The sequence below is a fragment of the Palaemon carinicauda genome, chromosome 4, assembly GCF_036898095.1.
Source record: "Palaemon carinicauda isolate YSFRI2023 chromosome 4, ASM3689809v2, whole genome shotgun sequence".
Taxonomy (NCBI): Eukaryota; Metazoa; Arthropoda; class Malacostraca; order Decapoda; family Palaemonidae; genus Palaemon; species Palaemon carinicauda.
The window spans coordinates 174,650,922-174,667,992 of record NC_090728.1 but is presented as its reverse complement, the minus strand read 5'-3'; the positions used below and the strand labels follow the sequence as shown (position 1 = coordinate 174,667,992).

General features: G+C 35.5%; 1 protein-coding gene across 3 annotated transcripts in view; it reads left to right on the top strand.

Annotated features, from left to right (window-relative positions):
* The window catches only part of LOC137639206 (ecdysone-induced protein 74EF-like), a 17,879-nt gene extending 2,518 nt beyond the window's left edge, over positions 1–15,361 (top strand). The window contains exons 2-8 of one of the 3 annotated variants that reach the window (XM_068371499.1): positions 5,188–5,242; positions 5,782–5,862; positions 6,829–7,005; positions 8,284–8,406; positions 10,695–10,820; positions 11,200–11,389; positions 14,931–15,361. In XM_068371499.1, the coding sequence (XP_068227600.1) occupies positions 5,188–5,242; positions 5,782–5,862; positions 6,829–7,005; positions 8,284–8,406; positions 10,695–10,820; positions 11,200–11,389; positions 14,931–15,066 (888 nt within the window). In that variant the 3' untranslated portion in view covers positions 15,067–15,361. Of the gene's footprint in view, positions 1–5,187; positions 5,243–5,778; positions 5,863–6,828; positions 7,006–8,283; positions 8,407–10,694; positions 10,821–11,199; positions 11,390–14,930 lie in introns of all 3 variants that reach the window. The other 2 variants (XM_068371498.1, XM_068371500.1) reach the window with 2 other exon arrangements.
* The last annotated feature ends 1,710 nt before the right edge of the window (positions 15,362–17,071 follow it).

Sequence of the window (17,071 nt, the reverse complement as noted above, 5' to 3'; positions counted from 1 at the left end):
CGTTTAAAAGCGTTTTATTTTCATGTTTGCCTAAGGATCACCATAAATATACATACACATACATACGCACACACACCACAAACACACACTGACACACACATTCTAAATAAAAAAAAAACTATCTTTCCTATGGTAAAGTCTTTGGGTCATCCACTATATCTATAAATGAGTCCACGATTCCATATTTTGGAAGACACCATCAAATCAGTTCATCCGTGGAAAGCCCATACGATATGGTTATAAAGCATGGGCAGCTTGCACTCCATTGGGTTATGCCTTTACTCTTGACCTTTACCAAGGAAATACGAAGGAAATAATCCAAATGTGTATGCAAGTGAATATGGTTTAGTAGGAAAAGTTGTTCTAAACATTCTTGAAACACTTCAAGCTGAATATCCGAGAATAAGATTTTCTCTATTTCGATAACTTCTTCACCTCAATAAAACTCTTAGAAGAGATCAAAAGAAGAGGTCATGGTGCCACATGTACCCTAAGAGCCAACAGAGAAGATAAATGTCCACTGACTATCAACAAGACGTTTGAAAAGTTGCCAAGAGGTAGTGAAGAGCACTTCTTAGATAGAGATTCTCAAATTCTAGTTGTCAGATGGAATGATAATGGAGTAGTCAGCATAGGTTCCAATGAGCATGGAACGTTTCACATGAAAAAAGTTGAGCGATACTCAGTAAGGAAAAAAATGAAAGTATCTATAGGTTGCCCTCATTTGATTGACATATAGAACCAGAACATGGTGGTGTTGACAGAACAGATGAAAATATTTGCCATTATTGCATTGCAATTAGAGGTAAAAAATGGTATTTTCCCATACTTTGTTTTGTAATCAATGTCTCAATGAACAACGCCTGGCTTTTTGCTCGGAAAGGTGGGTATGATGATTTGCTTACATTTACTAGAGCATTGTTCAATGTTTGTTGAAAAAGTTTGGAGAACCACCAAAAACCCCTGGAAAACTAAGGTCACTATGCATGAGCACCCTGAATACCGAGAAACGTTTTGATAAGATAAGCCATAACATCATCGAAAGGGATCCTAAATGTAGAAGAAGGTGCAAACACTGTCATAGCCAAACAATTTTTATTTGCAGAAAGTGTGATGTTCCATTGCATTTGGAATGTTCTGTTGCATGTCCTACCCAATAAGAATAGGCTTGTTTGTTTCTTTCTTTGTTGAAGAAAATTTACATTGCTGAATTAAGAATGTTTCTTTTTTTATTTTGTTGAACTGAATTGTCATTTATTTTGCTTTAAATTTTGTATACAAATACTATACATGTAATTCACGATGTCCATTTCTATTCATAAATGAAATGTTTATGTTTCCTTGAAATATAAATGAAATCTACCACGATATCTTTGAAAGTAATCCTAAATGTGTATTTTCTTCTTGTAATTTATTGAAAATTACATCAATTTTCTTTTTAAAAATTACATATAAAATAAAAATAAAACTTTTAGGCTTAAAATGCCCAGTGTTGCATATACGCAACATTGGACAGGCATGGTGTGCCCAGTGATGCGTTTGCGCAACAGTAAATTTTTTGCAATAAATTGAAGAATACTTGAGAAAAACTTCCTCAAACATTGATATATGGCATGGAAACATCATAACCTATATCATATATGAAAATCATTTAATTTCAAGAACCTTCATCTTTTCTGGGCATATATGGGTTAAAACAGATCTTTTGTATATAAACTGTAAAAAGAGACTTATGTCAGCCTGTTCAGCATCAAAACAGTTGCTGCAATTTGAACTTTTGAAGTTCTAACCGATTCAACTACCCGATTAGGAAGATCATTCCACAACTTCGTGACATCAGAATCATGTCGGCTCAACTTATCTTGAACCATTTGCATGTGGAGACCATCAGATTTCCTTTCAAGAAGGCATTTTTAATTTTCAAATTTGAATTTTTTTTGGAGAGGGGGGGGGGGGGGGGTGGGGGGCAGCGGGTGAATGAGCGTGTTGTTTATACTTACGCTTCTCTTGAATAACTTTAGTATTAAGGATATTTCTTGAGGTGGTTCTGGCTTTAATTCCTTCTTCCTCATAACTGAATAGTTTTGAGCCAATAGTTTTCCTAGGTGAATGATAGCAATTCTTCCTCCAACATATGCAGTTGCGACAAGTAGTATGGTACAAGTTGTCTGAGACGTGTGTGTGTGATAGAGAGAGAGAGAGAGAGAGAGAGAGAGAGAGAGTCAAAAGTTCAAACATGAGTGAAGATGCAAAACCTGTTCACGACGACCACGACAGAGAGAGAGAGAGAGAGAGAGAGAGAGAGAGAGAGAATGTCAAAAGTTCAGACACAAGTGAAGATGGAAATCCTGTTCACGACGAGAGAGAGAGAGAGAGAGAGAGAGAGAGAGAGAGTAGTGGATTAATGTCCTGTGCGCCTTCCTTAGTTTTCCTGGTATAGTTTATGGCACTATTAATCTACCTCGGCTTGCTCTTTCTGATATTTTTAGCTCCATGATGTTTTCAGTAATTCCTTCTATTTGCTTCCATGCTTGTATTATCATGTAGCGTTCTCTTCTCCTTTCTAGACTGTATAGTTTTAAAAATTGCAGTCTTCTCCACTAGTCAAGGTCCTTAACTTCCTCTATTCTAGCAGTATAGGACCTTTTTACACTCTCTATTTGTGCAATATCCTTTTGGTAGTGTGGGTTCCATATCACATTGCAGTACTCGAGTGTACTACGTACATAAGTTTTGTAAAGCATAATCATGTGTTCAGCTTTTCTTGTTTTAAAGTGTCTGAATAACATTCCAAGTTTTGCTTTACATTTAGCCAACAGTGTTGCTATTTGGTCGTTGCATAACATATTCCTATTTAACATTACACCAAGGTCTTTAATTGCTTCCTTGTTTGCGATTGTCTCGTTATTTGGTCCCTTGTATGCATATACCATTCCTTCTCTGTTTCCATAATTTATTGATTCGAATTTATCGAAGTTAAATACCATCCTCTTTATCTCTGCCCATTCATATATCCTGTTTAGATCTCTTTGTAGTGAGTTCCTATCTTGATCACAAGTAATTTCTCTACTTATTCTTGTGTCATCGGCGAAACTTCTCACTACAGAGTTTTCAGCATCACAGTCTATGTCTGCGATCATAATAACAAACAGCAGTGCAGCTAATACCGTACCTTGTGGCACGCCAGATATTACCTGATCTTCATCTGATTTCTCGTCATTTGCAACCACTATCTGTTTTCTGTTTTGCAGGAATTCTTTTACCCATTTTCCTATCTTTCCCACAATATTATGCTTTTCTCATTTTTTTCTCTAATATATTATGGTCTACCTTATCAAAGGCTTTTGCAGAATCTAGATAGAACACATCTGTTTTTTTCATTTATCATATTTTTGTATATGTTTTCATAGTGTGCTCTCAGTTGGGTTTGTGTAATTTTTTTCCGGGCACAAAACCGTGTTGACCTATATTAAACAAATTATTTTTAACCAAATGATTCATTATTTTCTTTTTTATTACCTTCTCATACACTTTCATAATATGTGATGTTAGACTAACAGGTCTATAACTGCTTGCCTCTAGTCTTGATCCACTTTTGAAAGTAGGGGTTATATAAGCTAATTTATGTTTAACATATATCTCGCTCATATCTACAATTTGTCTTAGCAGTATTGCAAGCGGCTTCGCGATAGTGTGTGCAGTTTTTTTAACAAAATCGTTGGAACTCCATCTGGTCCGGCTGCCGATCCATTTTTAATTTCGCTTATAGAGTTGAAAAGTTCAGACATACGGTCATGGAAATGCAAAACCTGATCTCATTAGATATGAAACGAAAGTCACCAAATGCCTTCCTGTCAAATCTGTTACTTTATCAACATAAAGTCTCCTCCTAGAAGAAATCCTTTCATTTTATCACATCCATGCACAATCAAGCCCACAGCACAAGGAGTTTGGGTATTCCATATTTAATTACAAACCAGTACATGACAGGGATTTGCTAACACTATACCCAAGCCATTTAGCGATATTCGCACTATGCTGAACACTGGGAATTTTATCATTAAAATTTCCTGGTAATTCACATAAATGGAAATGGGGTTGCCATGATCCTCAGTAACGAAGACCGATTTGCTGGTGTGTCTAACAGGACTCTGTATTATTATTATTATTATTATTATTATTATTATTATTATTATTATTATTATTATTATTATTATTACAAGCTAAGCTACAACTCTAGTTGGAAGAGCAAGATGCATCAAGGCTATGGCCTTCTCCCCAAGCAGCAACGTCGCAGTAGGAATACTCAATTGTTGTGAATGAACGATATTCTTCGTGTTCGGGTGTGAGTGGTGGAGAGGTTCATTGCCATTCAGGAAATGTAAGGAGTCCTCTTCGTAATTAAAAGGTGAAAAGAAATGTAAGCATGTGTATGCATCACATGTATCGAGTAGCTGGTTCAACTTCGGTGGCCTTTGCTTAAATACTTGCATTAAATTACAAGGGTAGCTTCTGCCCGAGTCACCTTATACATGTTACTGGCTATCTGTAGATTTTGACGAGTTTAGACATATGGGGAAGATAGAGACAATTTTATACATAAGTCAAGGAATCCATTTTCGAAAAAAAAAGCTTGGAAAAAGAACTCAATTTCGATTGATAAATGGTTGATTTTTTATATAGGCGATGACAATAAGGATGGAAGGAATTAAAATGAAATACAGGCAATGGAGAATTGGCATAGTTCAAGTTCAGTATAAGCTCGCACAAATCGAGGCACCGACAAAGGTTGGTTAACCTTAAGAAAGATATTATCATAGGTACACTTGCCGACATGAAACTATGAGGATAGGAGGGAATGAAACGTATAATGAACGTAGAAAACATAAAACGAAAGCTTCAGTTGGAAACTACATTTTATCTATTTTTTTTTTTTTTTTTTTTTTTTTTTTTTTTTTTTTTTTTTGCTAAAACATCATGAGGTCTGTTGATAACTTCACGTGTTCTTTGATATTCGTGTAAACACTTTCTCTTTTATTCCTACAATCTTTAAGGGCGATTGTATATTTGTTTAACAATGAACACATTAAATCTGAAAATAACAGAGGGACGTGGGTAAAATCGGCTACAATAGTCATCTATATATCTTTGTCCTTTTTATCTATCTTTGTCCTCTTTATCTTTCAGGATATCCTCTGCTGGCCAGAGATTTATGGTGCAACCGGAATCCAGAGTAGTTTGAGTAAGTATTGCTTTAAGAAGAACTTAGATCATTAGGTCGATATTCTAAATGTGAAATTTATAAGTCAAGTGAGAATTCCATATTAACGTCTTGGTTTCCAGACAAGATTACTTGTGTTAACGTTTCTATCATCAATAATATTTTGAAATATTATATTTTGATAGTTTATTCTTCTCTTGTACTTTATTTATTTCCTTTGTTCCTTTCCTCACTGAGTATTTTTTCCCTGTTGGAGCCCTTGGGCTTATAGCATCTAGCTTTTCAACTAGAGTTAGAGTCTCGCTTGTGAATATAATAATAATAATAATAATGATAATAATAATATTTTCCCTGTTGGAGCCCTTGGGCTTATAGTATCTAGCTTTTCCAACTAGGGTTAGAGTCTCGCTTGTGAATATAATAATAATAATAATAATAATAATAATAATAATAATAATAATAATAATAATAATAATAATAATAATAATCTTTCGAGGAACTCGGGGAACACGTAAGGCGCCAGTTCTGAGTGTTTTTAAGAGAATCTTTCTCTCCAGCAGATTCCAGTGCGTTGATCGCCCAAAATGACCCTTTTCTGTGGTGTGAGGATGTCTTGCAACCGCTAGCGACTTCAGAATATGGTAAAAGTCTATTCTTGTGATTTTTTATTTTTAAGGGTACTATTGAATGTATGTCAGTGTAAAGTTACAGTTGAAATAGATATATAGATATACTTATATATATATATATATATATATACATATATATATATATATATATATATACGGTATATATATATATATATACGGTATATATATATATATATATATACGGTATATATATATATATATATATATATATATATATATATATATATATATTATGTTATATATATATATATATATATGTATATATATATATATATATATATATGATAACTTTATAACTTTATCACATTTAGACGTGTTTTTTAATATTCAAATAAGCCATATATTTTAATACCTTAATATCTGGATTCTCTTATCGACTTCAGGATCAGAGTCCCAAGGCGGAATCATTCAAAGACCATAGCTTCTAGCCGGATCTTTCTTCGTGGCTAAATGGTATCGTCACTGTCATGCCAGCTTCCTGGACCAGGGTTCGATTCCCTGGCCGGCCAGAAGCTATTGTCTTTCAGTGGTTCTGCCTTGGGACTCTGATCCTGAGTTCGATAAGCGAATACAGACATTAAGGTATTAAAATATATGGCTTATTTGGGTATATATATATATATATATATATGTATATGTCTATATATATATATATGTCTATATATATATGTCTATATATATATATATATATATATATATTGAAAAAGAGAAAGTTAGAGTGTATGTGTACAAATATATCTCTTCTAATATATTAATGAATAGCACTCCAGCCCATATTTTTACTCTAAATATGTTTTGTTTTATTCAAATACAAAAAGAATTATATCACTGAGTTGGCCATAGGCCTATTGTACCTTTTTTCCCAAAGAGTGACCGCATTTTTTAATGGCTCCAAATTTCTCTTCACATACCTATTAGAATTTAATATGTCATTCTTATACCTCACTCTTTCCCAAGGCGCTGTCGAAGTGGAACGCATGGTCGAGAGTTCTCCTTTTCCAGATCACCTTCACAATCCTCAGTGGTTCACAACGATTGAGTGTTTTCATCCACAGGATTCTGTATCGACTAGCGGAGACTCCATGTTCACCCACAGCGAAGTGTCGGAAATTTGCGGTTCTGCTGGAAGTGATGGTAATTATGTGACCTGCCAAAAGGACGGCTAAATAATTAGATAGATATGCACACACGCACATTCAACCCTTCCCACCCCCCTCCCTTTCTTAACTACAACCCGCTGTTTTGGCAGTAGAGTGTACCCCCTCTCATCAGGGTGTGACTACTCATTTTCCCCGTGCCGTTAAACATGACAGGAAGGAAATATATTCATATATACAGTATTATATATAGCCAGACACCTACTTTTTATTATATAGGGGAAGATTTCTTATTGATACTTGACCAATACTGTGTGAACCATTTCATTGATTAACCTATTCATGTCCCAAATACTATGACATTGTTGGCTGAAACCATTTTACAATCATTCCTTATACGTGCAGATTTCTTTTCCCTATCGTGTGTGTAAAAAGTTTTTTTCTTATCAGTAATTTGTTTTAAATCTTAAAAAAAAACTTTTTACTTTCTCGTCTGCATTTCAGAGAAAGATTTATCTTTCAAATGCAATGGCATCACTGTTAGAGGTGAGCCAGGAATCTACTGTACCCGTCATTCCCAATTTTGTGTTTCCCTGCAAGATGAGGATTAACTTTAACCTCCTACTGTTAGGCTTGCTTTGGATGTAATGCATTAAGAATACAGTCTTGGTCTTCCTGTGGGCCACTATGACCTTCATACTCCGACCAAAGCGACTTGGCCCAGCCCAAAATCCTTAACATGCTCCGTCCACAAGCAACGTTATCGGCCGATAATGTAAACATAACATTAATTATAATGAAACAGATTAAAGGTAATTATGCTGCCAGGGTGGCAGCACATCTGAATGGTGGCCAATCACGATGCTTGTGGGCAGAGCATGTTAAACAGTAGATTTAGGCTAGAAACAAGTCACACAGTCTCAGCCCTTCAGGGCCTCTAATACTGTTCCAGATAGCTAAGGCCCCATTGACAGGAATGTAAAAGTCATGGCTAAGGTATAGTCGCCGCAAAAATTCCGGGTGAAATAAGCTCCACCCCGGGATGACGTCATAGCCAATCATGTTAGAGCCCACGCTAGCAACGGTCCCAACGCATTCCTTTACAAATTTCAAACTGCACTAACTTATGAGGATGTGTTGTGACCGCTGTTAACGCAGGAGACAACGTGATTGTCTATGACATCATCAGGGTATACGGCTTAATTTGCTCAGAATCTCTGCGGCGACTTATAGCTGATGATGCTTTGAATGTTTGATGGTTAAGTAGGCCATGGTTTTTCTGTTCAATTTAATTGAATGGCTTTCATCGTTGCAGGTCAGAGTTCGACCTCAACTTTCAGTGAAATGGACGACTTTGATTGTGATAGCAAGACGGGTCAACTGGATTCTCTTGCTCACCAAACCAGACGAATCACTCGATCTTCCAGCAGAATTGAAAGTAAGATTGATTTGCCACAGCTCAAACATAATTTATTAATTTGACGCTTATAGGAATGAAAAAGAAAAGAACAACTATACCGTCTAATCTTGCATTTTGTTCGGGAAAAGATGTATAGAAATTCTTAACATTGGTTCTTAAGTATCATTTATATAAAATACATGTGACCTTTACATACGGTCAGTCCAAAATAGTAGTATTAGTGGTATGTTACGAACCAAATCTAACCTCTTGTTTACTTTAGACCTGTATCGTGCCTTTTAATCTCAGGTCATCGTACAAAAAAGGAAGCAGATATATAGATAGTGTTCCTTCTTCCCCGCTAAATACTACCGCTAGAGAGTTATGGGGTCCTTTGACTGGCTAGACAGTACTACATTGGAACCTTCTCTCCGGTTACGGTTAATTTTTCTTTAGTCTACACATACACCGAATAGTCTGGCCTATTCCTTACTGATTCTCCTCTGTCCTCATACACCTGACAACACTGAGGTTACCAAATAATTCTTTTTCATCCAAAGGGTTAACTACTGCACTCTAATTGTTCAGTGGCTACTTTTCTCTTGGTAAGGGTAGAAGAGGCTCTTTGGCTATGGTAAGCGACCCTTCTAGGAGAAGGACACTCCAAAATTAAACCATTGTTCTCTAGTCTTGGATAGTGCCATAGCCTCTTTACCATGGTTTTCCACTGTCTTGGCTTAGAGTTCTCTTGCTTGAGGGTATCCTCTGGCACTCTCTTCTATCTTATTTCTCCTCTTGTTTTTGTTAAAGTTTTATACTTTATATAGGAAATATCCATTTTGGTGTTGTTGCTATTCTTAAAATATTTTATTTTTCCTTGTTTCCTTTCCTCAGTGGGCTATTTTCCCTATTGGAACCTCTGGGCTTATAGCATCCTGCTTTTCCAACTAGGGCTATAGCTTAGCAAGTAATAATAATAATAATAATAATAATAATAATAATAATAATAATAATAATAATAATAATAAAGACTCGAACGACAAAGCACAGCAAATACACCGTGCAACTGAGGAACTAATTCGTGCCAGCGTTTACTAGTTGTCGTATGGCGAATCAGTCAATGCATATTATTATTATTATTATTATTATTATTATTATTATTATTATTATTATTATTACTTGCTAAGCTACAACCCTGGTTGGAAAAGTAGGATGCTATAAGCCCAGGGGCCCCAACAGGGAAAATAGCTGTATAATTTTCCCTGGTTCATTAAGGTTAGCGGGAATTTAGTCAGAGAGAGAGAGAGAGAGAGAGAGAGAGAGAGAGAGAGAGAGAGAGGGAGGGAATAATTTGTGTCTAAAATTACACTGATTTCTAGTCGCATTAGTTATTATTATTATTATTAGTAGTAGTAGTAGTAGTAGTAGTAGTAGTAGTAGTAGTAGTAGTAGTAGTAGTACAAGATAAGCTACAACCCTAGTTGGAAAATCAAGATGATATGAGCCCAAGGGCTCCAGTAGGGAAAAATAGTGCAGTGAGGAAAGGAAACAAGGAAATAGATAAGTTACAAGAGTAGCAATGAACAATCAAAATTAAATATTTATGTGTTATTAATTACTATTGATATTATCTTATTGTTATTGTCGTCCATTCTCTGTCTGTTCGCTTGAAGAATCAAGATAGAGTTCTTGACTGTTATTTATTTTCAAAAATCTGTTTTGATGTTGTCCCTGTTCTTACAATATTGTATTTTAATTGTTAATTTCTTCTCTTGTAGTTTATTTAATTCTTTAATTCTTTTCCTTACTGAGTTATTTTTCCCTGTTGGAACCCAGCGGCTTATTGCATCCTGCTTTTCCAACTAGGGTTGTAGCTTAGCTAGTGTTATTATTATTATTATTATTATTATTATTATTATTACTTGCTAAGCTATAACCCTAGATGGAAAAGCAGGATGCTATATGCCCAAGGACGCCAACAGGGAAAATAGCCCAGTGAAAAAAGGAAATAAGCAAATAAACTACAAGCGAAGTAACAAATAATTGACAGAGAATATTTTGAGAACAGTAAGAACATTAAAGTTCATATTTCATATTTAATCTAATATCCAGAAAACAAGCGGAAGAGAAATGACATAGATTGCCCGAGTGTACCCTTAAGCAAGAGAACTCTACCCAGACAGCGGAAGGCCATGGTAATAATAATAATAATAATAATAATAATAATAATAATAATAATAATAATAATAATAATAATAATAATAATAATAGTGCTGATTCTAGTACTATAATCATGACATTATTCCTATCTAACTTATCCCCTGAAGGCAAACAATCCGTCATTCTCAGCACTGAAAACGACACTTTGGAAGAGCGTTCTTTCCAGTACTTCTCTCCAGTATCAGCTGGCTTCGATCCTCTCACCAGAGTGCAGAGCAATACTAGAAGCAGAGGTAAGCAAGTCTGTTAATGTAGAGTCAAGCAATGAAGTCTGTTGCAACGCTATATTTTCCCTCAAAATATTGATTTCAATACTCATGTTTACATTTTTTGAATCAGTTGATAATGGTTAGATATTGGTCAATTTCCGAGTTGAATGTATTATCTTATATTATTCCACCATATTCATAAGTTGTCTATTCTGAAAGACTTCCTGATTTACAACAAGCAGCACAGCTGATAGATTGAGCAAACGTCTTCAGGCATTTTTGAGCTCTGAAATATCTGTCGCTAGGTCTTTTGAGTAGAAAGTTTCTATTATCTAGAATCTTCAGAATATATCCCTAACAGTTGCTGATATGAACAACGACTCATCTATGTTCCATCCAACAGATCGTGGTCCTAAATCCTGGGAGTTCCTAGTAAGGCTTCTAATGGACAGTTCAAGCAATCCGAGACTCATCTGCTGGGAAAATCAAGATAGGTTTACTTTCCGCATCAAAAAACCTAAACTCATTGCTGAAATGTGGGGAAGAAGAATAAATAAACATATCTCCTACGAGAGTTTTGCAAGAGGTCTTCGGTGAGTAGTGTTTGTTATGTAGGTCATTCGTATAGATAGAATACTTTGTTATATTACAAGATTACAGAGATGATAAGAGTGTCCCGATTGAGATGGTGGGAGTACGTGTTGCGGATGGATGGTGGGAAGGGAGGGAAGAGCGCTTAGGAGGAACCTGTTACGATGTGAAGATTTAGAGAGGGACATAGAATTGGATGGTGAGATAATGTGAAGGATGATATGGAGAGAAGAGGTTTGGTGGAAGAGGGTGCCTTTGATAGAAGATATTGGAGAGGGCGCATCGGGCAACCGACCCCTTAATGTAGGGATAACGGTGGGAAAGAAGAAGAGGACTAAGTTATATAAAAACGCCGTTTCTGTGTCTTCTACATTTACAAAGTAAGTATGGACGTGCTTTGTTCGGCTTGCTTGAGTGTACACTCAGGCACACTATTCTACCCTATATCTCTTCCCCCTTTGTTTTTAGTTTTTATAGTTTATATATGGAAGATCTAATTCAATGTTGTTACTGTTCCTAAATTATTTCATTTTAATTGTTGACAACTTCTCTTGTAATTTATTTATTTCCTTGTTTCCTTTCCTCACTGGGATACTTTTCCCTGTTGGAGCCCTTGGGCTTTTAGAATCTTGCTTTCTCAACTAGAGTGTTAGCTTAACTTATAATAATAATAATAATAATAATAATAATAATAATAATAATAATAATAATAATGGGGACATTTTTTCTATATACTATTGCCATGTTGTCGGGATTTTTTTTTTTTTTATTTAGTAAATATCTTCTTTATCTCGAATCTACTGACCACTTTCACCTGATTTTAGTATTTCATATCTACGATTTATCTTGTCCTTTCAATTACCTCAAGCCTTTTTTGTGCGCATTGGTACCTACCGTTTGGTACCTACTATTGAGGGTTCGAATCCCACCATGAAAAGAGCTTCTTTATTTACTTCCTCCCTCGAATTCAAGGCTTACTATTATTATTATTATTATTATTATTATTATTATTATTACTTGCTAAGCTACAGCCCTAGTTGGAAAAGCAGGTTGCTATAAGCCCAGGGGCCCCAACAGGGAAAATAACCCAGTAAGGAAAGGAAACAAGGAAAAATAAAATATTTTTAGAACAGTAACAACGTTAAAATAAATATTTCCTATATAAACTTTAAAATTAGATAGATTAGTGTGCCCGAGTGTACCCTCAAGCAATCAAACTCTAACCCATGACAGTGGAAGACCTTGGTACAGAGGCTATGGCACTACCCAAGACTAGAGAACAATGGTTTGATTTTGGAGTGTCTTCTAGAAGAGCTGCTTACCATAGCTAAAGAGTCTCTTCTACCCTATCCAAGAGGAAAGTAGCCTCTGAACAATTACAATAAAGTAGTTAACCTCTTGGGTAAAGAAGATTTGTTTGGTTATCTCAGTGTTGTCATGTGTATGAGAACAGATAAGAGTCTGTAAAGAATAGGCCAGACTATTCATTGTATATGTAGGCAAAAGGAAAGTGAACCGTAAACAGAGAGAAGGATCCAATGAAGTACTGTCTGGTCAGTCAAAGGACCCCATAACACTCTAGTGGTAGTATTGACTAAGGGCTCTAGAAGTTAATGGATCATTATGCCATGAAAAGTAAATCCCTCTTCTGAATGAAATAATGTTGTCACAACCACTAAATTACATCTCGCCACAATTGAAAGTTGAAGCTAAATGTTGAACGCCTTGCATTGTTATATACTAAGCAACGGGGTAAATTGATATTAATCTTTTTATCAATTTCCAACTATTCTGTAATTTGCACCATCTTTTGTTACTCTATGATTATCATTTAAGTTTCTTCGAATTATTTTATTATCGATACTAAATCAGAGAAGAACAAATGCTCATAAGTAAGTCGCTGCGAAATGACATTTTAATATTTCATGAAAGATAAAGTTGCCACGACATTACTGAAATGTCGTTCTTTCATATATAAATTCTTTATTATTTTATTCAGATGCATTCTGCTTATATCACCCACAAATGATATTTAATTTTAAATTCAACCTTGGGAATATGTAACCACTAAAATCTTTTTATGACTAATGCTCCTGGCTTGGCAAGGACTCGAACCTATTCCTCAGAGTCAAACAACCCACTGCAGTAGACTCTCCCCCATGAGCCTACTGGTGGGATTGTTTCGACTATGAGGCTTAGGATCGAGTCCTTGCCAAGCCAGTAGCATTAATCATAAAATAATTTCTAGTGGTTAAATGTTCCACAGCTTGAATTCGATCTATATATCATTTGTGGTTCACATTAAAGTCTGTTAACATAACGTGTGTTATTGACGTATAATCACATTATATATATATATATATATATATAGTATATATATATATATATATATAGTATATATATATAATATATATATATGTATATACATATATATATATAATATATATATACTGTATATGTATATATATACATACATACTGTATATATATATATATATATATATTTATATATATATATGTATATATATACATATATATATATATATATATATATCTGAAAAGGGATACCTTAACGTGGTGAAAAAGTATGTTTATCGCCATGATCAGCAAAACTGTACTAGTCAGGGCCACCAATATTAGGTTGGTTTGCCATCAGTCCAAAATGTCCCACCACTACCAATATGCAGTGGCCTGCGTGGTGATCAAAACTGGCCATACCCCAAACATGAATGAGGACACTTCTGAGACTTTTGTCCTGCAGTGGACTAGAAACGGCTGCATTTGTTGTCATAGATATATGATATATTTGTCACCATCTCCTACGCCTATTGACGCAAAGGGCCTCTGTTAGATTTCGCCAGTCGTCTCTATCTTGAGCTTTTAAATCAATACTTCTCCATTCATCATCTCATACTTCACGTTTCATAGTCCTCAGCCATGTAGGCCTTGGTCTTCCAACTCTTCTAGTGCCGTGTGGAGCCACTGTGTATTGAGACGGCAGTGGTGGAGCCCAGCTGAACGTTTGGTGAACTAATCTCATCACATATGGCACTCGAGTAATCTCTCTTATAGTTTCATTTCTAATCCTGTCCTGCCATTTAACTCCCAATATCCTTCTGAGGATTTTGTTCTAAAATCTACTAAATCTATTGGAAATTGTTTCATTGTCATACCATGACTCATATCCTTAGAGTAACACCGTTCTCACTAGACTGATATATAGTCTTATTTCTATATGTAATTGCAGGCGATTTTATTTCCAAATTTTACTTACTCAATCTTTCACTAAACTCTAATTTTAAAGACCAAGTATTGGAGATCATAGTTCCTAAATACGTAAATGATTCTACCTCATTAATCCTTTCTCCTTCCAATGATATTTCATCTTTCATTGCACACACACACACACACGTTCACACACACACACACGCACACTCACATATGTATATATATATATATATATATGTGTGTGTGTGTGTGTGTAAAAATTAGAATTCTATCCAATACTATTCCACTGCCACTAATCATGTCCCGTTCCTTACAGGTACCACTATGGAAAAGGAGGCCTAGTGGATATACCCGAAAGGAAGCTGGTTTATGGCTTGGGTGAGAAGGCCATCGATTTCCTATTCAAGCAATATTCCGGCAAACCGAAGACGGTCGAAGATCACATGCAATAGACGACATCCGCGAGATCTTATCCAACTCAAAAGACGTCTCCTTACAACAAAGGATAGTTAAAGGTGTCTTTATACCAGCAAGACCCCAGGGTGTTGGGGCTGCTGGTTGGGTATCTTAACTAGCTTTTGAGTGCACGAGTAGTTCAGTATTACTGTAGAATCTCAGAAATGCACGAATGAATGTAAGAAAATTAGATTGCGAATTTCAAATGAACAATTTTCTCAGATGTATTGAATATTTTTATTTTTGTGCTATGTATTTCCGTAATAAAATACCTTATATGTTTTTCATACATTCCAGGAGTCTCATTATTTTAAGCTTTAGATAAACGGTAGTACTATGAAACCAAATTTTGAAAGTATTGTGGTATAATCAAAGACCACTCGAATGTTTAATGAAATGTAATAAATGATCGAATGCAATATAAATTCGTAGGTCTATATGTTATATTGTGTTTTCAACGATGCATTGCTGGCGTTAGTCACAGATAGATCGTGATAATAGCGTTTAAGAGAGAAATGAATAAACAAGAGGAATATAAAAATACGAATTCAGTGACGGAGATTACTGGAAGCAATAGAAGATTGCAGTGAGAATTTATCATCACTGTACTATCAGTTGAAGTTAATGTCGAAATATTTAGAAGCATAACGCTAAGAAGGAAATAGACTTCTCGACTTTGCATGGTGCAAGTCAGTAGGCCTACGTCTGAGAATTTTAAATGGCTTGGTCCTATTGATAGAATGTGAAATTATTTACCATTCTTAAGGATATGAATTTCAGACGTACTGATTAAGTGAACAGATAAATCTAGTTTGATTTACCGTACCATTAGAATTGAATAACTTCGAAAGTTCAGATTTGAAACCCTTCCGGGGAAGCCTATAAAGGCGCATTACTTTAACGCGAAGGTAATGAGTTTTCTCAGTGTCGTTTCATTGTTCATAAATTAACAAAAGATGAATATAATACTCACCTATTGTTTGACTGAGAACCGTCCTCACATGAAAAACATTTTAATAGTAAATGTTCTTTACTTACTGTAATTGTCAATTCGTTAAATAAGAAGTGGAAACGTTACGATGGTGAATCATTTCGAGCATGGCACAAGATTGTAGCATAGTGAAAAGTATAATACATTTCCTGTGTCCTCTAGCCATTTTCAGTAACGGGAATGATCAAGAATGCCAAAATTAAATATGTGATATAATATCCAAAGAATTCATAACGATAGAGTGAAAGGATGGGTAAATGATGTTGACTTTTGGGCACCAGTCGTGGTACAGCATTGTAACAGTTGACTGAGCTGGTGCAAAATATCTTGCCTTCGAAAATGAACCCTGAGTAGGATTTTGGAAACCGAATGACAGCTGCATATAACAGCTGCAGGGGTGCCCAAGGTAACGATATAATTAGATTATCAAGACGGATCATATTTCAAGAACGGAAGATGAGTTAGTCCAGGATGTATCAGAATGGAAGCCGCTGGGTAGGTGAGAACGTGGTAGACCAGGAGAAACGTGGCTGATGACAAGCGAAGGGAGGAAGGTTCTATCTGAGAATTGGGTTGAGCTCGGAGAGATCGGGTGAATGAATTGACGCCATATGCATCCCGTGGATGGCACAGGATGCTAGAGCTGTCGAATTCGCTTCTCTATAATGACTATGACTTCCCGATCACGGAATTTTTCCCTCTCAGGTTTTCATTCTGTCAAAAAGTAAAAGAGAAGAAATCAATGTAATTCCCACATAGTTTAATACCCAGTTTGTCTCTTTATTCAAAATAGATTCGCTATAGTCATCTAAAACATGTCAATATTATTTTTTTGTCTTCTCTTTAGCCGATAGTTAAAGAGCCCGTGACTTAGGTAAGGCAAGGCACTCCAAGGCCAATTTTATTCTATTGGCCTTGAGGCACTCTAAACCGAACGAACGGCAGGAAGCGGACTGTCAAGTGTGTGATGATTCCGTCATTTTTTAAAGCAAGCACAAGCACTGAATGGT